Consider the following 22,103-nt stretch of genomic DNA (forward strand, 5'->3'; position numbering starts at 1 on the left):
ACAGGCTCACAGACACATAGAGAACAGATTTGTGGGGGAGTGGGGGAGAGTGAGACGAGAGTGGGAGGGGAGTTTGGGGTTAGTAGACATAAACTATTACATTTAGAATGAATAAACAATAAGGTCCTACTATATAGCATAGGGAACTACATCCAATTCTCCTGGGATAGTCCATGATGGAAAATAATATTTAAAAAAAGTCCTATGGCGCCACGGGATAGGCGGTGTCTCTGGAGCACTGGGACACAGGGTTGATCCCTGGCTGGGCACAGTGGATTAAGAATGCTGCTTTGCCACAGCTGCAGCTGCAGCTTGGGTCTGATCCCTGGCCCAGGAACTCCATATGTTGCAGGGTGACCAAAAGAGAAAAAAAGAGGGAGAGAAAGAATGTATATATATGTAGTATGACTGAGTCATTTTGCTGTACAGCAGAAATTGGCACAACATTGTAATTAACTATGCTTTAAAATTAAAAAAAATTTTTTAAAAAGATGTTAGCTGTAGGTTTTTTATAGATGGTCATTATCAAATTGAGATAACTCTGCTGTTCTTAACTTTTTTTTTTTTTTGTCTTTTGAGGGCCGCACCCGTGGCATGTGGAGGTTCCCAGGCTAGGGGTCGAATTAGAGCTGTAGCCGCTGGCCTACACCACAGCCACAGCAACGTCAGATCCGAGCCACATCTGTGACCTACACCACAGCTCACAGCAACGCCAGATCCTTAACCCACTGAGCGAGGCCAGGGATCGAACCTGCAACCTCATGGTTACTAGTCGGGTTCATTTACCACTAAGCCATGACGGGAACCCCCTGTTGTTCTTAACTTGAAGTGAGTCTTTTTGTTTTTTGTTTTTAAATCCTGAATGTGTGTTGCATTTTGTAAATGCTTTTTTTCCCGCGTCAATTGATACGATTGTATTTTATTTCTTTAGCTTGTTGAAATGGTGAATTACATGAATTGATTTTCAAATGTCGAACCAGACTTACATACCTGGAATAAACCCCCCTTGATCATGGTGTATAATACTTTTTATACATTATTGAATTTGGATTGCTAGTATTTCGTTGAAGATTTTTGTCTTTTTTTTTTTCTTTTTAGGGCCACATCTGCAGCATATGGAAGTTCCCAGGCTAGGGGTCGAATCAGAGCTACAGCTGCCAGCCTGCATCACAGCCACAGCTTACTGCAACACTGGATGCTTAATCCACTGTGTGAGGCCAGGGACCGAACCCACTGGCCTCATGGATCCTAGACAGGTTCGTTAACTGCTGAGCCATGAAAGGAACTCCAAGATTTTTGCATTTAAGTGTATGAAATATATTGATCTGTAGTCTTTTAGCTTTTTTAAAATATATACTATCGTTGTCTGATTTTTGTATCAGGTTAATACTGGCCTCATAAAGTAAGTTGGAAAGTGCTCTTTTCTTCTATTTTTGGGGAGAAGTGGTATAAACTTGGTGTTAATTTCTCTTTAACCATCTGGACCTGGATATTTCATTTTGAAAGTTTTCGAGTAATGAATTCCAGCTTTATATTTACATAGCTTTATAATCCCCACGTACCTGACTAGGGAAATGCTTTGTCCACCAGAGGAAGGATGACAGAGAGGACCATGCCCCACCCTCCCATGTTACCTTGCTGGAACTGGCCCTTTCCTCTTCATCCTTTGGATGATTGCAAGTTTAAGGGTGGGGAGGGCAGGAAGCCTCCCATGTGGGTGCCCCAGGTGTTTCCTCACAGGGCAGATGGTGGATGCTGAGAGTGAGATGGGGAGACACTACCAGGGTCTTAACTTAGAGAAGAAGGAAGGGCACCAGCCAGGGTGTCCCTGGCAGCCCCCATCCTCTCGTGGTCACAGGGCTTGATAACGAACAGCAGGTGCCAACCTGGAGACAGGCACAGAGATGAAAAGTCCCAGGCGAGGGCCCCAGCCCCATACACACTGTGCTGTTGATGTTATCACTGCAACTGTAACAGCAAAAGGTGGCAGGTGTTGGGCGTTAAAAGAGGAGCGTGTGAAAGTCAGAGGAGAGGCCCATAGCGGAAGATCCATGCTACACCCTGGGTTACACACAAGGGTGAGCCCTGGGGCTGCCCAAAGTCCTTATGAGAGCGGGTTCAGCTTCACAGGCCTCTTTGATTCTCTGTGCAAACTGTAGACCTACTGTGTGTGCCCAGTGTGCACATGGTGAGCAGATGCTTGTGTTGGACTGGCTCAGAGGCTTGCATGATGAACTGGCCTGTTGTGCTCTGTGCTGGACTCCTCCTTCCACAGCAGACCCGAGCCAGAACTTCCCACCTGGCAGCCGACGTCCTATTTGGCCTTACTGCGGGACACAAAGGAATGTGCTTTGGTACCTTTTGGCAGTAACAGGAGAGGGTGGCCGGAGGCAGTATGGGTTTGCCACGTAGGGGTAGGAGACTCAGGTTTATGAAAACTGAGGTCACATAGTGGCAGAGTCAAGGTCTGAATCTAGGTCAATCTGACGTGGGGTTGTACATAATGGGCTTCAGTTTTCTCATTTATACAGCAGAGAATCTGGTGGTCCTCACCTCCCAGTGTGGTCATTAGGCTAAAGGAGATAATTGTGTGATAACCTAGTAGGTGACCTAGACAGAGCATGGTAAGTGCTCAATAAAATTAGCCTTTATTATTATGAATGTTGACATGCCATTCTATCACCAAAGGCAGAATTAAAATGACAACAGCAAAAATTAAGTTTGAACACAAGTATGGTGAAATTACAGTTGTTCCAAAGCATGTGAGTTCTTTCATTAGAAACTAACTTGAAGCGGTGGCATTCCCCTATGTGAGCTCACCTGTAAGCCTGTCTATCTGACTTGATCCCAGATGGAGTGGCTGTTCTGCCTGCCCCACAGAACATCTCAGTGCAGTCAACCAACATGAAGCACATCTTGACCTGGAGCCCAGTGATGGTGCCTGAAGAAATAGTATACTATTCTGTCGAGTACCAGGGGTGAGTTTTTTTGTTTGTTTTAGTTTATCTCTTTTGGATAGTCGTTAACTCCTGGAGGTACAACCCTCATTCCAGAGCCCAAGGAGGCTTTGTGAGTCCAGGGAGAGATTATTTCCCATGATCTGCCTCTCGTGTCTGCCTCTTGGACACTGAGGGAGCTGACGCAGCAAGGGAAATTGTCCCGTGGATTTGACGGTGAACAACCTGGGGACACAAACATTTATAAACACATTTTTTGGTGAAGCTTGTTTTTAACAGTGAGTCAATTGTCTATCACTGAAGAAAATATTAGGAAATGAGGTGGACTCTGACTTCAGGTGGAGAAATCATTGGAGACTGAGATCCTCTGGGGATGAGGGAGGCCTCAGTTTTCCCGACTGTGCGCATGTCCCTAGGAGCCAAAACAAATTGTGACCCTCTATGTCAGCTGGTCCTCTTCCAGGTATCCAGGCTCTCAGAGGTGTTGAGTGACAGGGACACAGAAGGTGTTCAACATATTTCATTAACAACTCATATACTCTCAGCAGCTCCAGGTGTAGACTTTCTCCTAGGCTCAGGGGTACAGTTGTCCAAGTTTCTGGAGATAAGGAGCTTACATTTACCAGAGGAGACAGTAAAAAGTTAAGAAATAATGCACTGTCCAATATGGTGGCCACTAGACATGGACAGCTATTTAAAGTTAAGTTAGTTAAAATTAAATTAAAATGTCTGTTTCCCTGTCATACGAGCCATATTTCTTTTTCTTTTTCTTTTCTTGTCTTTTAGGGCCGCACTGGTGGCATATGGAGGTTCCCAGCTAGGGGTTGAATTGGAGCTGTAGCTGCCGGCCTACACTACAGCCGCAGCAAGGCAGGATCTGAGCTGCATCTGCAACCTACACCACAGCTCACAGCAATGCCAGATCCCTAACCCAATGAGCAAGGCCAGGGATCAAACCCTCGTACTCTTGGATGCCAGTTGGGTTCGTTAACCACTGAGCCATGATGGGAACTCCTCACATGAGCCGTATTTCAAGGTTTTTTTTTTTTTTCTGCTTTTTATGGGTGCAGATTCAGCATATGGAAGTTCCCACTGAGCAAGGCCAGGGAACAAATGCACATCCTCACAGAGATTGTGTTGAGTTCTTAACCCGCTGAGCCACAGTGAAAATTCTGCATTTCAAGTTCTTAATAGGCACATGTGGCTAATATCACATAGAAAAACACCCATGAATAATAGTTGCACCATTGCAGAAAGTTCTATTGGGCAGCACTGCTCTGGGTGTCAGAAATCAGTGCTAGGAGGGAGCTAAAGGCTGATGCAACAGAGATGACACTGTGACAACTTTTATTAGATGGGCAGGGGAGGTCGGCTTGAGTATGTGCTGTTTAAGCCAGTGGCTGAAGGACAGGAGCAGCCGGCCAATGTGGAATGCAGGGGCAGAGCATTTGAGACAGTGAACGTGTCAGCCTGTTGGGGAAATGGCAAGGAGGCCTGTGTGGAGAGAGCATCATGGTGAAGGTTGGAATAAGAGAGAAGGCCAGAGAGTCTTGTAGGCCATGGGGGAGGTTTGGATTCCATTCTGAGCTCCTTGGAAGTCACGAAGGAGAGAAATGTTATGCTCTGCTGAGTGATGAAGGGTTTGGAGAATGGCAGGAAGGGAAGCCGGAAAAGCAGTCAGGACACCCAGCAAGGCAAGGGGTGCAGTGGCTGCGAACGAGGTGGTGACTGTGCAGACAGAGAGACCAGGACAGAGTTTATGGGGTTTAGGTGGGGTTTATACCTGGATTTCCCTCATCTGGTAAGAAAGGGCATAAGGAAGGATGGGTGGTTGGTGAAGGAGGAGAGGGGAGGAAGTGGAATGTGGAGCCAGTTCTTCTTTTCCGGACCCATAAAAAGTCAGCGAATGAGGCAGGTACTTGAAACCATCATTGAGGCTGGGGAGAAGGGGCTGCTGTGACACTGTCTCCTTCTCTCTTTGTCCAGAGAGTATGAGAGCCTATACATGAGCCACATCTGGATCCCCAGCAGCTGGTGCTCACCCACCACAGGTCTTGAGTGTGACATCACTGATGACATCACTGCCACTGTGCCATACAACCTCCGGGTCAGGGCCACCCTGGGCTCACAGACCTCGGCCTGGAGCACCCTGAAGCACCCCTTTAATCGAAATTCAAGTAAGGCCCTTTTCTACTTACTCCACACCTCTACCAGTTCACACCCGCCCCGCTTCAGGAGCCATGTTCACTGAGCCTTTAGGATTCTTTTCAGCATCAAATTAGTCTTGCAAAGTCAGAGTACTGTGAACGTAAACAACCCTAACTGGTCTATTTAAAAAGTTTCTGGCAGCTTCCTACAGCGCCCCCCTCTTTCGTTTTTGCTTTTTAGGGCCACTCCTGTGGCCTATGGAAGTTCCCAGGCTAGGGGTCAGTTTGGAGCTATAGCTACTGGCCTATGCTACAGCCACAGCAACGCAGGATCCAAGCTATGTCTGCAACCTACACCGCAGCTCATGGCAACACCGGAGCTTAAGCCACTGAGCGAGGCCAGGGATGGAACCTGCATCCTCATGGATACTAGTTGGATTCATCTCTGCAGTGCCACAACAGGAAATCTACCCCCTCTCATTTCAAAAGAGACTTTGGAAGTTACTTGTGATTTTCTCTGGAAAGAAGGCTGCTCTAGAAGTGGGGAGATGAGGCTAGGATGGCCTCTCTCTACCCTGATGGTGCCTCAGTAAATCTTATACTGCCTCCCATCCCTACCTCATTAACTCCATCTTTGTTTCCTGTGTGTGCATCTTTGTGCAATAGCGTCTATACATTATTAGAGTGACCAGAAATAGTCTTTTGGAAATGAGTAAAATTTCTATAACAATAGAACCTGGAAAATGATGGAGAAAGAAGTAAGGGAAGAACCCAGATTAGTGACCAACTATGGCAGAGTGCAAATAATGACCAGTGTGTAAAAGGGTGTGTGTGGGGCATAGCAGGAGCAAGGGCAGGATGGCCAGCATGTGAGGAAGCAGCTGGTCACAGGGTGAAGGGCTTTGACATAAAGCTTGATCAAATCAATAGAGGGGCTCATGGAAGAAGAGAGGGTCTCGGCCAGGTCTGTCTCACCGAACACTCACCCTGGCTGCTGTGGGGAGAATGAGCTTCAGGTAAGAAAAGAGTTGGGGGGGTGAGTGAACCCTGCAGCTGAGCTAAGTTGGGTCCTGATCCCAGGAGTTGGGGAGGGGAGTGAAAACAGAGCCATGGCTGAGTTAGAAAGTTTAGAGCTTTGGGGACAAGTTACTGGGAGTCAGAGTTGTGGGGAGACAATGATGGTGTCCGGCTTCTATTTGAGGTTGGTGAGAATGTCATCCAACGCAGAGAACCTAGCAGGGGTGACTGGTCTGAGGAACAGGAGACTCTCCTGGCTTTGGGCTATTTGAGATGGGGATTCCTATAAGATATTGTGCCTCAGATGTCTGATTTATAGTTGGAAAGCAGGCCCTGGGGCTCAGACAGATCAAGGTCAGACACAAAACTAACAGCTAATTAATTAATAGCTAATCACCTCACTTGGGAGCAGGTGAGATTGTCCAGGGACAAGATGTGAGGACAAAGAGAACCCAGGACAAGATTCTAGGAAATCTATATAAAGAGGATGGAGGGAAGGGCACCCACAGGTGCTGGGCAGGGAGAGGGTCATGGAAGGGAGGATAGGAGAGCTGCTGATAGGTCTGAAGGAGGTCCCTAAATGGGTCCTTGAGAAAGTGGCTTCGTGGAGCAGTGGGCATGTTGGTCAGGCTGCCGGCCGGAGGAGTGAGTGGAGGAGAAAGGCGCAGGGCAGCCCTCCTCTGAGAGGGGTGTGGATGATAATGTGACCGGTTTGGACATGCAGGAAAGGCAAGGAAAAGGCTTGCCTTCGGTGACTTTGGTTTTCTTGGTGTGGCAGGCAATCCTCTGGTGTGAGGACGTAGGAAGGTTGGGGGCAGCATGTACAGTAATGGAAGGAGTCAAAGGTTACTGAGGGGTGTAGAAGGTGGGGGAGCCCACCCTGGAAGGGTCTGAGGAAGGTGAAGATCCATTTGCAGGGGAAGTTGGCCCTCTAGATTCCGGCAGATGTGGTTCGAATCCCAGTTCAGCCACTCGAGTCCTTTTCTGTAAGATGGGCAACAGTTTGCCTCACTGGGTGACTGTGGGCAAGATGAAATGTGTAAATGCTCGGGGCAGTGCTGTCTTATCACAGCACTCAGCTATTAGTAAGTATCACTACTATTACCGTACTACTATTACTGTTATTATCCTAGGGATGCCAGAGTTAAGAGCCAGAGAGCAGAGGAAGGAGTGAAAAGTGGGGACTGGCATGGGACCATTGAAGTGGGGTACCAGTAGGAATTTGGGTGCAGAATGTGGGCTCCTCTGCCCAGGTGTCATTCCCTAGGCACTGGGAGGATATGGCAGAAGCAGTGAGATCCCAGTGGCAAGCCCTGGGGGAGCCTGTAGGGTACTGGAGGGTGGTGCAGCTTTGCCTCTTCCTGCAATGCCCAGGCAGCATCCAACACCACCTCCTCTGGGTCCTAGAAACACGGAGCTCCAGCCAAGATCACTGCTGGGGGCTGGCAGCAGGGGTTGGAAAGGAAGGCATGGGGTGCTTGGAGATAAGGAAGTGCCTGCAAAACTACGTGGGTGGGTGTGTGCAGTAGGAACTTGCACTTGAAAAGGCCAGTGTAAACAGGAAAAGGGCTTGCTGCTGGAGAAGCTGAGGAAAGGATTCTCTGTACCTGCACCAAAAGCATAAGATGTGATCCTGTGTGGTCCCTGTGCCGGTGATGTTGGCTGTAGAGCTGAGATGGAATTGAGATTCTTAAGGGCATTAAGTCTGTACATTGGTCTTTGAAAAATGCAGAGGTTCTTAACCTCAGTTGCATGAATTCAAGTCACAGGGGAGCTTTAAAACCATTTATCTCTGGGGCCCATCCCCAGAGTCCGATTTAAATGATCTATGTGCATCCTGTTTCTTGGGAGTTAAAAATTCTCCCCAGGTTATTCTCATGTATAGCCAGAGCTGAAATCCACTAATACCAAGGCTCAACACCCCACACAGCAAAGTCTAGAAACATGGAAAGACATGAATTCAAATTCTGGCCATTAACTGTTGTGACTCTGGGAAAATCACTTCTCTAAGGCTCTGTTATGTCATCTGTACAAAAGGATGGATTAAATGAGATAAGGATGTAGAGGACAAAGGACAGAGGCTCAACACTGTCAAGAAAATCCCCTGAACTGAAATGACCTTAGGGCATTTTCTCTAATCCTATTCTCAACAAAGATGGAGATGGAAAGTCCAGTTCTAATCATGTTTGACTTAAAACTGGAGGAATCAAACATCTCTTTTCCTTCTAGGGGTGTTTCAGAGGTAGTCTAGTGGTGCTGTGTGCTCTTATGATGGTTCTGAACAGGATCTGTTTTGCACAGTTGGTCCCTGACTCCCAAGTCCTCCTGTCCCCTATTCAGGCAGCTCTTCAAATGCCAGGAAATGCTTTGTTCTCTGAAAACTCCCTGCAGGAACTGCCTTTCTTTTGAGTGTCCACCGACCCCAAGGCAGGGGGATTTAGCCCAGAACATGCTCCACTCTATTTCCTAAGCCAAGCCCAACAATCAGGGTGGCCCTTCTGGTCCTGCAGTGTCTGGATCTGAGAGGCAAGTCTGGACCCATCATTAGTAGTCAGGGACTAAAGTCTCTCTATTTAGGCCCTTCTGTTCTTGGTCTGCTGATAGAAAAGTATCTGTGGAGGTTGCTGGCCTTTCTGTTTGGGATCTAATTATATATAAGATGGTGTTTGTGTTTGTGTTGTAATTTCTAGAGCTAATTATTGAAATTTATAAATCCCTCTGATTTTCCAACACATCCTGTTAAAGATATGAGATAAAGAATCCTTGGACCAAGAATGCTGCTGATTTTTTTTTTTTTTGATCTTTTTTTAGGGCCACACCCATGGTGAACGGAAGCTCCCAAGCTAGGGGTTGAATCAGAGCTATAGCTGCCGGTCTACACCACAGCCTCAGCAACACCAGATCCAAGCCTCATCTGTGACCTACACCACAGCTCACAGCAATGCCAGATCCTTAACTCATTGAGTAGGGCCAGGGATCGAACCCGTGTCCTCATGGATTCTAGTCAGGTTCATTACCGCTGAGCCACTACGGGAACTTCTGATTTGCTAATGTTTGATAGTTAGCAACAGCTGGTATATATCACTGATCTATGTTAATTGCAGTTAAGTTTTTCTTTCTTTTTTTCACTTGCTTATCACTCGAAATGTGTTTACTGAGCACCTGCTGAGTACAGGAGAGGACTGGAGTACATGTTTCTTTGCGCTGTGAAACCACATCTAAACCCTCCCCCTCCAATGAGCCTGGCATGTTTCCAGATGACTTGGTCATGGTCTCTGGACAGAAATCAGTCCTGTCTGGGGCTGGCTCTGATTCTCCCCTTGTCTCGCCAACAGCCACTCTCATCCCACCTGGAATGGAGGTCACCAAGGATGGCTTCCACCTGGTTATTAAGCTGGAAGACCTGGGGCCCCAGTTTGAGTTCTTCGTGGCCTACTGGAGGAGGGAGCCTGGTACCAAGGTGAGATTTCCATCTTCGGCCTTTGAGTTAGGCTTTAGAGAAGAAGGCACAGACCTCTGAGAGCTGAGTGAGGAAAGCCAGCCCCTGCAACACTAGCTGTCTGGGGTGGCCTGAGGATGAGCAGACCTAATTGTGGGAAAGGAGAGATGAGCGTAGGATGACAAAGCTGGCAGCCTCCTCCTCTAAGAACCACCTTGGTCCAACCTACACCTTGGCTGGGAGCCATCTCAGGCCAGATTTGCTGAGGTATGGGGGCTGCCTCCTTGCCTTAATCTCTGACATTTTTGGATCCACAATACCTTTTCAATGCAGTTCTTCTCCTTCATCAGCGTGTCCTCTCAGCCATTCTCCCTGGCGTGTTTAGGGGCAGCAGATCAGGGTGTTCCAGATCAATTGGATGATTTCAAAAGTGTATGGGCTGACACAAGCCTCCTGAGGGTGTGTATCTGGGCAGGGTGCAGAAATCAGGGCAGAGAGCCAGGAGCTGGCTTATGCACAAAGCTAATTATGCATGGGCGGGCCACCTGGAATGCCTAGCTGGGGCACCGGCCCCTCCCTATGGGACAGTGACTTGCAGGCTGGGCTGGGTGGAAGGTCAGCTCCCCCAGAGGGTGTGGCCAAACATTGCATAGCCTCAGCCTAAGAAGGTCTAGAGCTTGGACAGATCTATGGAGGCCCTGTCCCAGCTGATATCACAAGGATTAATACACCAGGGCTCTCACAGACTCTCTGAAGAGGCCCCAAGCCAGGCTGCAGCACAGCCTCCCTTATCCAGCAGCCATTGCTTGCAGAATCCTTGCTTCCCTCTGATGGGTCTTCTCTATTGCACCTCTCCCCAGCTTTCCCTGATCCCTCATCACTCCTTCCTGCATGTGCCTATGGCCGTGCCTTACCAGGCCTGCCTCCCCTTTACCATGTCCTTTCCTCTTGACCCCTGGTTCTAGCTGCAGGTATTCAGTTTCCCAAGACCAGTTCCCAGGGGAGGAAATTTTCCTGGTCCTGCTTATCTTATCAGGCCAAGCTTAGGGGTTGCTGGTTGCTGGCTGGCCTCTGGTAGACCCTTCTCAGGCCAAGGGTACTCCTCACCTAATGCCTGGGTCTGGTGGACAGGATGTGTGCCCCATGACCTTCTCAATAGGGGTTGTGGGCTAGGTGGCTTTCCCTGGAAGGTGGTATGGACAGGTAGAACAGGCAATAGCAATGGTTTCCAGTATTTACTTCTGCTGTGTTAGGGCCCAGTGGTAGGACCTGGTACTGGAGTCCATCTGGCCAGGCAGATGGAGTCTTGTGGGGGACAGATCAGGGCCTAGGATCTAAGTCCCTTGGATTCTCTGGAAGGTACAGGGCATGTACCCTGAGTCACTTGGGGCTTGGCCCAGACAAGCCTCCACAGGTTCAGGCATGGAGCACAGGCCTCAGGGGGTGGGTAGGGGTGGAGGGATGTGCAGATGGGTAGACAGACAGTGGATGCTTGGATGTGTGAGGAGGCATTGCCCACTGACTCTGTTGTTTCTGTGCACTGATCCTCCCTGGCAGCAGTGGCCAAGCCAAGACCCCAGTCAGATTTCTGACATTCAGGTCTTGGTCCAAATATTACCTATCAGAGAGGCCTTCCTTAACCACTGCTCTAGTGCCTCCTCATCACTTTCTTTCTTTTTTTTTTTGTCTTTTTGCCATTTTCTTGGGTCGCTTTCGCGGCATATGGAGGTTCCCAGGCTAGGGATCGAATCGGAGCTATAGCCACCAGCCTATGCCAGAGCCACAGCAACGTGGGATCCAAGCCGCGTCTGCAACCTACACCACAGCTCACGGCAACGCCGGATCGTTAACTCACTGAGCAAGGGCAGGGACCGAACCCGCAACCTCATGGTTCCTAGTCGGGTTCGTTAACCACTGCGCCATGATGGGAACTCCTCCTCATCACTTTCTACCTGCTTGTCCTGCCTCAGTTTTCTTCACAGCCCTTTTCACTACTGGATGTGTATTGTGTATCATATACAATCTGTGTTCCCCCACGTAAGCTTCAAGAGAGCAGGAAATTTGTTTTGTTCAGCGTTGTGCCCTAGTGCCTGCAACAGCGCCTGGCACACAGCGGGTGCTAAATAAATAAATAAATAAATAAATAAATAAATAAATAAATAAGAATGAATGAATGAAAGGAACACTCTGTATGCATCCTGGAAAGGAAATATTTTCAGGTTTTCTTCCCTCCTCCTCCCCCTTTCCTGTTCTGCTTTGCTCAGGGTGTAACTGTTGTCTGGTTTCTAAAGGAACACGTCAAGGTGGTGAGGCCTGGGGGTATTCCAATGCACCTGGAAACCATGGAGCCAGGGGCCACATACTGCGTGAAAGCCCGGACATTTGTGAAGGCCATCGGGCGGTACAGTGCCTTCAGCCAGGCAGAGTGTGTCAAGGTGCAAGGTAAGGCCATCTGTTTGCCCCTGGTTCTGAGTCTCCCCTCAGTTTCCCTGACCTGCCCCCTCCACCTCAGGCTGGGTGGTTTCCTGTGGTGAAATTGTGCTGTGTTCTAATTCCCCCTGAAGCGAGTGTCCATCCTGGGGTTGGGTGGGTGTCACTCTGCAGCTGTCCAGCTTTCCAGAACACCTTCCCTGAAAGCTCCTGAGGCCTGAGGCCAGATGTTGCCAGGCTGGTTGACTAAGTGGCAGCTGCCTGTGAACCAGAGGGGGCTGCGGGTGAAGCAGCCTGGGGCCCGAGAGTCAGACCTTGTGAGGGTGTAGCCCACTGTGTACACGGCCGCACTCAGCCGGGAGGGGCTTCATGGAAAGTCTATGGAATCCCTTGTTTGACTTAATTTTTTTCCCTTGAACTTTTTATGGTCTATAAACCTACAATGAAAAGAAACAAAAACAAAACCCCATGGTTCTGCCACACAAACACCACCAATGACATTTAGTGTGTAATTTCTTAGTTTTTAAAAAATTATTGTTTTGAACATTTGGTACATTTACATAGTTCAAAAAACTTGAGAAGGTACACATGGCAACTCCTTCCTCATTGGTATTAGCTTTTTGTGTATGGTTCTAAAGACGTCTTAATACATTTACAAGGGAATGGGAATACATTTTTACATATCTCCCTTCTTTTTAGCACAAATGGTAGTACACTCTATACACTGTTCTAGATCTTGTCGTTTTTACAGTACATATCTTGTAGATTTTTCCAAATCAAAAAGAACTTCTTGAGAGTTCCCTGATGGCCTAGGGATTAAGGATCCCAAGCTGTCACTGCTATGGCTCAGATTCAGTTCCTGGCCTGGGACTTCTACATACTGTGGGCACAGCCAAACAAATAAATAAAGAAGAACTTCTTCATCCTTCTTCATAGCTACATGATAGTCTATTATATGTACGTAACTAGTTTAACTAGTCCCCTATTGATGGATATTTCATTTTTTCCCAATATTTTACTATTAGAGCCAATGCTTTCATTAATTACCTTGTATATAGATCATTTGATGGTATATTTGAAGGATAAATTCCTGAAAGTAGAGTTGCTGGGTCAAAGGCATACAGAGAATTTTGACCATTGTTTCCAAGTTGCTCTCTAAAGGGGTGTTATCCTTTGTGTAGACATATGGTGTATTTATATTATGCATATTCTTTTTTTTTTTTTTAAATGGCCACACCTGTGGTGTATGGAGGTTCCTGGGCTAGGGATTGAATCATAGCTACAGCTGCAGCCTATGCCACAGCCACAGCAATACTGGATCTGCAGTCTACACCACAGCCTGCAACAACGCTGGATTCTTAACCCACAGAGCAAAGCCAGGGATTGAACCCGCATCTTCACAGACATTCTTAACCCACAACAGGAACTCTGTATTATGCATATTCTTTGTACTTTTATTTTTTCACAAATATCTCCATAACATTTTCCCTGTAGATTTTCTGATTACTATTTTACATTACTTTTTAAAACCATTTAAGTAAAGCTTGCTAAAAAATTCAAACAATCCAAAAGTATATAAAGAGGTCCATATTCTCCATTCTCCCCATACCACTCCAATCTCCCCAAGATTTCCTTTGGTAAGTTTGGAGTTAATCTTCCAGTCAATGTGTGATGCTAGTATTCACAGGCACAGATGGGACCATTCTGTGCTCACTGCTCTGTCCCTGGCCTATCTTCACTTGGAATCTATTGTGAACATCTTTTCATGTCAGTGCATATGGATCTACCTCTCCAAAGAAGATGCGTATCAAGCCAATATATAGATATGCCAAACTATATGTACCTGGGCTATTAATAAGTGTCTTCTGTGCTTTCCAGTCTTTTGCCACTGCAACCCGTGCTGCAGTGAAGGAGCTTGGATATATCTTAGTTCTCATTGTAATAGCGGAACTCCTAAGTGCCATGCTGATAATGTATTCCATCATCCTCTATTGGGGGCTATTTAGATCATTTCCATCTGCTTTTGGAGATGATGTCCATTCACTGAATCATTCATTTATTCATTCAGTGAATAATTATTGAGCACTGACTATGTGCCAAGCGCTGGCTTTGTCACAGCTGGGATGTTCCTGCCCTCATGGAGCTTTGCTTCTAGTTGGGGAGACAGATTACAAAGAAGTAAGCAAATGAGATAGTTTCCCTTGGTGGTATGTGCTATGAGAAAACACACCGGAGTGCGCTGGGGGTGGCAGGACATGCAGGTGTGCTGCTTTGGGCAGAGAGGGAGACTGGTTACCAGGTTGTTGTTCTAATCCAGATGTTGCCATGAACTGCTCTCTGCATGTAATTGTTTCCTTCCTTGGAATTATTTTTTTGGAATCCACTCAAAGGAGTGGTGGAAGGGTTTGAACATTATTGTATCTCTTGATGTGTATGGCCAAAATATTTTCCATTCACATCTGGGTGAGCAGCCCAGCCCAGAGGGACTAAATGAATTGCTAGAGGTTCCTCCTGCATCTGCAGATGGCTCAGACATGGCACTTTCTGATACATCCTTTAGTGGAATTTGGAGCCAGTTCTACCTGTGTGATCTGGGGTAAGTCACTTAACCATTGGAGGGGCTTGATACCTCAGAGTTATTGTGTGACTGTTTTCTGAGCCCAGTATTTTCCTCCACAGCCTGAATCATTGCCAAGAGCAAATTGTGAAACACACTTTGTTTTCACTTGCAGCCCAGCACCCTTCTGTGCTGTTCTCTTTAGGTGCCTCCCCCTCATCCTGCCTGGGGCCTGGCACTCTGCCTTCCTTCTGGCAGAGGCGCCGAGGTACGTGCAAACACAGCTAGGGTTTAACAGATAATGCTCCTCCCTTTCCCTTCCCAAGAAAAAGGGTGTAATCTTCCCTGTGGGGCTTTCTGAAAACCAAGCCTTGATCTGGATTCTAGGAAAAGTGTTTTAATGGTGGTCATTTTGGTCATGAGGGCATCCGTCAAGTCTCAGCGTGTTGGCAGCTGCTCTCTTGGGCAGTCTGTAGAGCCAACTCCAAGAGAGTGAGGGAAGACCAGGATTGGCAAGTTTGTCTCCTAAGCTGCTTCCTGTCTTTCTGTTTCCAGGAGAGAGCCTGCCCCTGGCACTGGCCCTGTTTGCATTCGTGGGCTTCATGCTCGTCCTCGTGGTTGTGCCGTTCTCCATCTGGAAAATGGGCCGGCTGCTCCGGCGCTCCTGTTGCCCTGTGGTGGTGCTCCCTGACACCTTGGTAACTGTGTTCTTTTTTCCTTTCAAAGCACCGCCCTGACCAGATGTCATCTAGGCCTCTGTGGGGCCTGGGCACACGTGTCATGGGTCTCCAATCATTTGCACAAAGAGGGGAGAAGAGCACTTATGGGCCTTCCCTTTTGGTCAAAAGGGATGGGAGATCTCCCTTCTCCAGGGAGGGGTGGCCTTCCTCAGGGTCCCCTCAGGCCTCTGCTGCTTGCCCCGGGGGCCTGGCACAGCCAAGGCATCAGGAGTGTAGCCCATCCCAGGAGACCCGGTGTGTCAGGAGTCATGCCTGGTCTTACCCTCAGGACGGGCCTGCCAAGTGTTCTGGGCCCCTCCCATCATTACAGCAGCAGCTGCCTCCTGTAACATGTTCCAACACAACACTGTCGTTTCATAAACCAAGAGCCTCATGGGCTCTCAGGGTGAAGGGCATGTGTGTGAATGTGGGGCCCACAGACTGTGCTCTGCCTTTGGCTGGGTACAGGGGGACTCTCGGTACCTGCCCGGTAACAACCCAGGGTGAGGAGTCCCCCGGCTCCTCACAAGCCAGGGCACTTATCCTACTCCTGATGGCACTGGGCCATAGGTCTGAGTCTCTCCAGTGGGGAGAGGCCCTGGACGCCTATGCTAGAGTCAGGGAGCAAAAGCAGGGCTCCAGGGCTCCCACCATGGTCTCTATGCTTCCTGTGCACCCCCACCCCAGCCCCCAAGACCTCAGCACACCAACCAGTGCAACAAAAGACAACAAAATAATAACAGACAAAAGGAAACCCATCCCTGTCCCTTCAGGGATTTCTCACAGTTCTCTCCTGGCAGGAGGGGGTTGGCAGTTAGCTTCTCAGAAACAACTAGAGCCAGAATTTGCCTGCAAGCTATACATTCCTGTCATTCCTTATCACCCTGGAATCACCCAGGAAGGAAGCACCCTTGTGACATCTCATGGCCCTGAGAGCACAGGCCATGATCCTGTTTCACAGGAGGACTAATCCTCCCACGAGTTCAGTCCTCAGGACACCCCCACCCTGTTTGCCTAGTGTCAGCCCTCTTTCTTTCCAGGACTTCAGGGAGTCACAACTTTAGGGCACACTGGTCCAGAGTTAAGGGCTTTACAGATATTGGCTCATTTCATTTGCCCCTTTGCATAACGCTTACCAACCAGAGTACTTTTCATCAGTTCCCCCTCCAGGCATTCAGACGACTAAATGCTTTACTGCTAAACATAAAGACACAGGGGATAGGGTGGGCCTGCATCCCCTTCGGCAAGAACTGGAGGGTCTCAGAGTTTCCTGAAGCATAAAAGGATGTGCATTCTGCAGTTGTCAGGGTGCTGTTTTAGAGGTATCAATGGGGCCAAAATGTTTGATCATACTGTTCAGATCATCTTTGTCCTTACTGATTATTTTTGGTATAGTTCTATTTGTTATTGAGAGAGAGACAACAAATTCTCTATGAGTGTGGATGTGTCTGTTTCTCCTTTTGTGTCAAATTTTCATGTATTTTGAGCTGTTTTAGGTGCATACATATTTATGAGTGATAGGTCTTCCTGAGTAATTGAGTCTTTTATCATCATGAACTGTTTCTCTTTATCTCTGGCAATATTTCTTTTCCTGATATCAGTATAGCCTTTGTTTGTTTGGTTTTGGCTGTGCCCACAGCATGTAGAAGTTCCTGAGCCAGGGATTGAACTCGGGCCATAGCAGTGACCCCAGCAACAGCAGTGACAATGCCAGATCCTTAACCCACAAGCCACACAGAAACTCTTAGCCCTTTTTTGTTTACTCTTTGTAGGGTGTATCTTCCATATTTTTACCTTAAACTTATCTGTGTCCTCATATTTGAAGGGTGTCTCTTGAAGCAGCGTAACTTTTTTTTTTTTTTAAAGCAAATCCATTTCAACAATCTCTATCATTTAATTGGAATGTTTAGTTCATTAACACTTAACTCTGGCCTTCTCACTTTCTAACTTATGTTACCCATATCCATTTTCTGGTTCTTCAAGCCAGCAAGACTGTCACTGTTCATGGCACCAAGAGAGACCTGCTTTCAGACACAGAAATGCAAAAAATGGGAAATTCACCCAGAGACATTCCCTTCTTCCAAGTGTCAACTTTTGGTGGCTCTCCAGTGACTTATGGAAGTCAGTTTTATATTTTGATTTGTTTTTGAAATTGTTATCTGTGAAACGATTGGTGCTCCTCTTGCCATAAGTGGAAGCAGAGCCCTGCAATAAAAGAAGAAACCCTGAGTGAACCCCAAATGATGATGTTGGGAGGGGTGCATCCCTGGTTCAGCTGGTCCCCAGCTCTTCTTTCCCACAGATGGTGAAATGTCCAGCCTCCTCAGCTGGACTCCAGTAGTGACCCTTTGTGGTTTTCCTCTCAACTCTGACCCCTTGCTTACCCTCTACTCCAAGGCTATTCCATTCCTAACACCTTCCCTCATTTTCCCTCTTTTGGTCCTGAATTCAGTGACCCAGCAGAGTTGCCTCCCAGAACCCAGTGCGTTGTTAGGGAGCCACAGAGTGAGGGGCCAGGGAAATAACCATATAAAGGGTCCATTTCCGATAGAATTTCAGGTGCACAAGAAAAGCCTTCAAATGGCAAGAGCTCCTGGGAATCCTAATGCATGATGAGCCACACCCTAAAAATAATTTTTAGAGGAAATCAAGCAACTGAGTGAGACCAGAGACAAGGAGATTCTATGAGAGACCCCTTTGGTTGATGGAAGATATGCCACGACCCTTGGTCACATTTTACTTCTCTGTTCTCCTTACCATCCTTTCTACATCACTCCAGTGTCTGTTCCACATGCATTCCTTTCCATAAGGCTTTTAATTCCTTTTCTTTTTCTCCCCAGACTTCAATGCATACGCATTTCCCATGGTGCTATGTGAGAACTAGATCACTAGTGTCCATCAAACCCCCAAAAGATTTTGGACCTGCACCTCACCACCATCCCCCCACTCTCAGCCTTGACTTTAGTATAGCCTAGCTGCACTTCAGCATTTGCATTAGTTACAGATAATCCTCCAAACTATTAAAAAGCAACTCCCAGCCAACCCTGCAAAATCCACACATCTTTCCAATTAAACCATGGAAAATTACCAAGTGGAAATCCTTGACAAGGTCTCAAAAAGTCCTATTGAGTTTGTAAGTGTTTCATTTATCTGTTTGGATTAAACATTTCATGTCTACATCTATAATTTTACAGTTGGTGATGGCTGCACTATGAAATATACTATTAAGAATGTCTTTCCATTCAAGTTTTTATCACCAAAGTAACAGTCTAAAGCAAAAAATATATATCCAAGGAAAATGATATTAAGACTTCTCAGTGTGTATTTCCCATTTTAAAATATAATGTCTTCTCCTTGTCTCTCATCCATAATTGCTTCATGGGGATGGAGGCTTTGGTCTTAAAGGGTCTTCCTTTCCTTTATGTGGCACACTTTATTCTTTTTCTCCCTGATGTCACATTCCACTGCAACGTGGACAGCGAGAATAAAGATGGCCTCAAGTTAGGCATTCTTCAATGGACCATCCCAAGTCTGACTTTATGTGCTTCATAGAATGTGGAGCTCAGATGCCTCTGGGGCCCAGACAGGTGGAAAATAAAAAAAAAAAAAAAGAGTATACAGTGCCATAAATGTGATTTAACAGGGAGAGATAGATATGAGGACCATGGCAAACATGTGTCAACTAAAGAAAGCAGCTGCTTCTCAGTTCAACAAGGTTGCTGCCAAGCGGGACTATGAGCCAGCACTCCCTGGGCTCTGCATGGAAATGAGAAACCAAAAATCCAGATTTTGTAATAAATCTCCAGATATAAATGTTAAAAATGAATTCAAATTTTAAAATATCTATGTATTTAAAATACATATTTTTTAAGCTGAACCTTGCTTGAAAGAGTATTTAACCTATGAGACAATAGTTTTTTACCTTGTTAAATTCTGAGGTTATGCTGTTTCACTTTAATGTCCTAGAACCACACTATCTAATATGGTAGCTACTCACCAAATGTGACGATTAAGTATCTGAAATATGACCAGGTCAAATTGAGATGTGTTGCAACTACAAAATACACAACAGATTTTGAAGACACTACAAGAAAATAGTGTACAATTTTTATTAATATTTTTATATTGATTACATGTTGAAATGATAATATTTATTTTTAAGATAAAATATATTATTAAGATTAATTTCACCTGCTTCTTTTTACTTTATAAAAGGTGCTACTAGAGCATTTTTTTTTGTCTTTTTTTTTTTGCTATTTCTTTGGGCCGCTCCCGCGGCATATGGAGGTTCCCAGGCTAGGGGTCAAATCGGAGCTGCAGCCACTGGCCTACACCAGAGTCACAGCAACGCGGGATCCGAGCCGCGTCTGCAACCTACACCACAGCTCACGGCAACACCGGACCCTTAACCCACTGAGCAAGGGCAGGGATGGAACCCGCAACCTCATGGTTCCTAGTCGGATTCATTAACCACTGCGCCACGACGGGAACTCCCTACTAGAGCATTTTTAATTGCATTTATGGCTCACATTACATTTTCACTGGACAGTGTCTTAGAGTTTGAAAAACAATCAGTATAAGCCCTGCAGATGTAGTTATCCAGCATCCTGAGAATCTGAGCAGACCAGCAGCAGTGAATTGGTGGTAGGCTCCACACTGATGTCCTGATCAGTGAGCCCTACTTGTACATTGTCCTTCCCTGTTTTTGCCTGTGGACACTAGGAATGACTGTAGCTGCCTCTTTACAAAGAAGCCCAAAGATAGCTGCCTGGATAAAGCCTATGTCTCCTGGGGACTGGGGTGGAGGAAACCATCATGCCCACCTGTCTGTGCCCAGGTGCCACTCTGGGGGGTGATGACAGATGGGAGGGACCATGGGAGAAGCTGTGGAAGATCCTAGTGAGTTGGAGGTGAGTGGGCTAGCAACCCTGGGGAGAGTTGCCATGAGAAGTGGATACCTACATTTTTTTTTTGTCTTTTCTAGGGCCACTTCCGCGGCATATGGAGGTTCCCAGATTAGGGGTCGAATCGAAGCTGTAGCCGCCAGCCTATGCCAGAGTCATAGCAACGCAGGACCTGAGCCGCGTCTGAAACCTATACCACAGCTCACAGCAACGCCGGATGCTTAACCCACTGAGCAAGGGCAGGGATCGAACCCGCAACCTCATGGTTCCTAGTCAGATTCGTTAACCACTGCGCCACGACGGGAACTCCCAGGATACCTACATTTTTACAACCAGCTATGGTGACATATTGGGGTTGCTAGGAGAAGATGGCAGGAACGTGAAATACAAGTGGGAAGGGATTCCTATTTATGGAGCACCGTCCCTGGACTGGGAGCCCTGCTAGGTGCTGTATGTGGAGTGCCTCAGACCAAGTCACTATTTTCAGAGCTCTCCTGTGGGTGAAGGTTAGATTTTTTTGGACCAGAACCACATCCTGGACTTTTGTGGGGCAGGAGCACTGAGGAGGCAGGGCCCCAAGAGGTCTGCTGGTCAGTAAATTGGGAGACAGCTCAGCAAAAGTTGGAAGCTCCAGCTCTAGGGGTTAGAATTGTCTTTTGATATTTATTTGCCTATTTACTTATTTAGCTTCTTCGCAGCTAATGAATCAAATAGTTGGGATTTTTGGTGATTTTCCTTACCATTTCCATTGTGTGTGAATGACAATTTTATTTCAGAAAATAACCAGTTCACCCCAGAAGCTAATCAGCTGCAGAAGGGAAGAGGTAGAAGCCTGTGCAACTGCTGGGCTGTCTTCTGAGGAGCTTCTCAGGGCGTGGATCTAGCAAGCTTGGGGCGCTGTCCAGCTGAAGCCCAGAAACCTGGTCTGCAGGACCCAGGAGCCATGAGGGGAAAGGCCATGCTTCTGTTTCCTCCATGGACAAAGGAAGGACAAGAAGAGAAGAGCCACTGTGTCCATGTCTAGAAGCAACTGTCAGAGGCAGAGCAGTGTGGCTGATGGAGCGCTGAGTCGGAGTCAGGAGATGTGACCTCCAGCACTGGGTCTCTCTGCCGTCCACTAGTGGGGTGACCCTGGGGGAAGTGACTTGGTCTCTCTGCTCCTCGGTTTTCTCATTTGTAAAACAGGGAATTCACTGCACAACCATTAACCCTATGTATATAGATACACATTCTCTCTCCACCACTTGCAGGGCTATAGGGAAATTGGCAACACTGTACATTGTGATGGGTTAAGCTTTTCTGAGGAGCAGTAGATACGTGTGTAATGAGAATGATCTAAGGCTCTTTGCACCAGCCGGCTTGGAGATCTCACTTCCCTAGAGGAAACCTTGAAGAGGAAAGGAAGGATGGGTCCATCTGGATTGATTTCACTTCAGTCAAATGCCCTTGTAGAGGGGACCAAATGTCTCAGCCAGTTTTACCATCTGTGACCCGCAGGGAGGCCACAGCCCCACTGAAAATGGGATGCACTCAGATGGTACAGACACGGGAAATGCAGCACAGGGTAAACTGTGTGCACTGAAGACAGCAGGTAAACTGCACACACATGAGATGAGACTGCCCAAGGATGTCGGTGATAAGTGTGATGTTTGCTGTGTTCCTTTTTCCTGTAGAGTTGTGAAAGGACAGAATGAAAAATAAAGAGGGGTCATCTTGGGTAATCACTGTGGTTTCTTCCTTAAAAGTCGCCGTTAGGGTTTGAGTTCTAGCATCCATGTTGAGTCCCAGCCACCCAAAGGCCACCTTTGGTCAGGAGGCATGGGGGCAACCCCAGGCAGGGGGTGGGGCAGGAGAGATCGGGAAGGAGGGGCAGCATCTGGCTTCTAGGGAGCCCTGACTGAGAGAGCTGGCCAAAGCCTCGCCTGACCAGGGT

General features: G+C 47.2%; 1 protein-coding gene across 3 annotated transcripts in view; it reads left to right on the top strand.

Annotated features, from left to right (window-relative positions):
* Positions 1-21,891, top strand: part of IL20RB (interleukin 20 receptor subunit beta) — a 34,186-nt gene extending 12,295 nt beyond the window's left edge. The window contains exons 2-7 of one of the 3 annotated variants that reach the window (XM_047783047.1): positions 2,852-2,978; positions 4,944-5,134; positions 9,457-9,581; positions 11,852-12,002; positions 15,103-15,245; positions 17,250-19,083. In XM_047783047.1, coding sequence (XP_047639003.1) covers positions 2,852-2,978; positions 4,944-5,134; positions 9,457-9,581; positions 11,852-12,002; positions 15,103-15,245; positions 17,250-17,378 — 866 coding nt within the window. In that variant the 3' untranslated portion in view covers positions 17,379-19,083. Of the gene's footprint in view, positions 1-2,851; positions 2,979-4,943; positions 5,135-9,456; positions 9,582-11,851; positions 12,003-15,102; positions 15,246-17,249; positions 19,084-20,946 lie in introns of those variants that run through there. The other 2 variants (XM_047783051.1, XM_047783056.1) reach the window with 2 other exon arrangements.
* The last annotated feature ends 212 nt before the right edge of the window (positions 21,892-22,103 follow it).

The sequence above is a fragment of the Phacochoerus africanus genome, chromosome 1, assembly GCF_016906955.1.
Source record: "Phacochoerus africanus isolate WHEZ1 chromosome 1, ROS_Pafr_v1, whole genome shotgun sequence".
Taxonomy (NCBI): domain Eukaryota; kingdom Metazoa; phylum Chordata; class Mammalia; order Artiodactyla; family Suidae; genus Phacochoerus; species Phacochoerus africanus.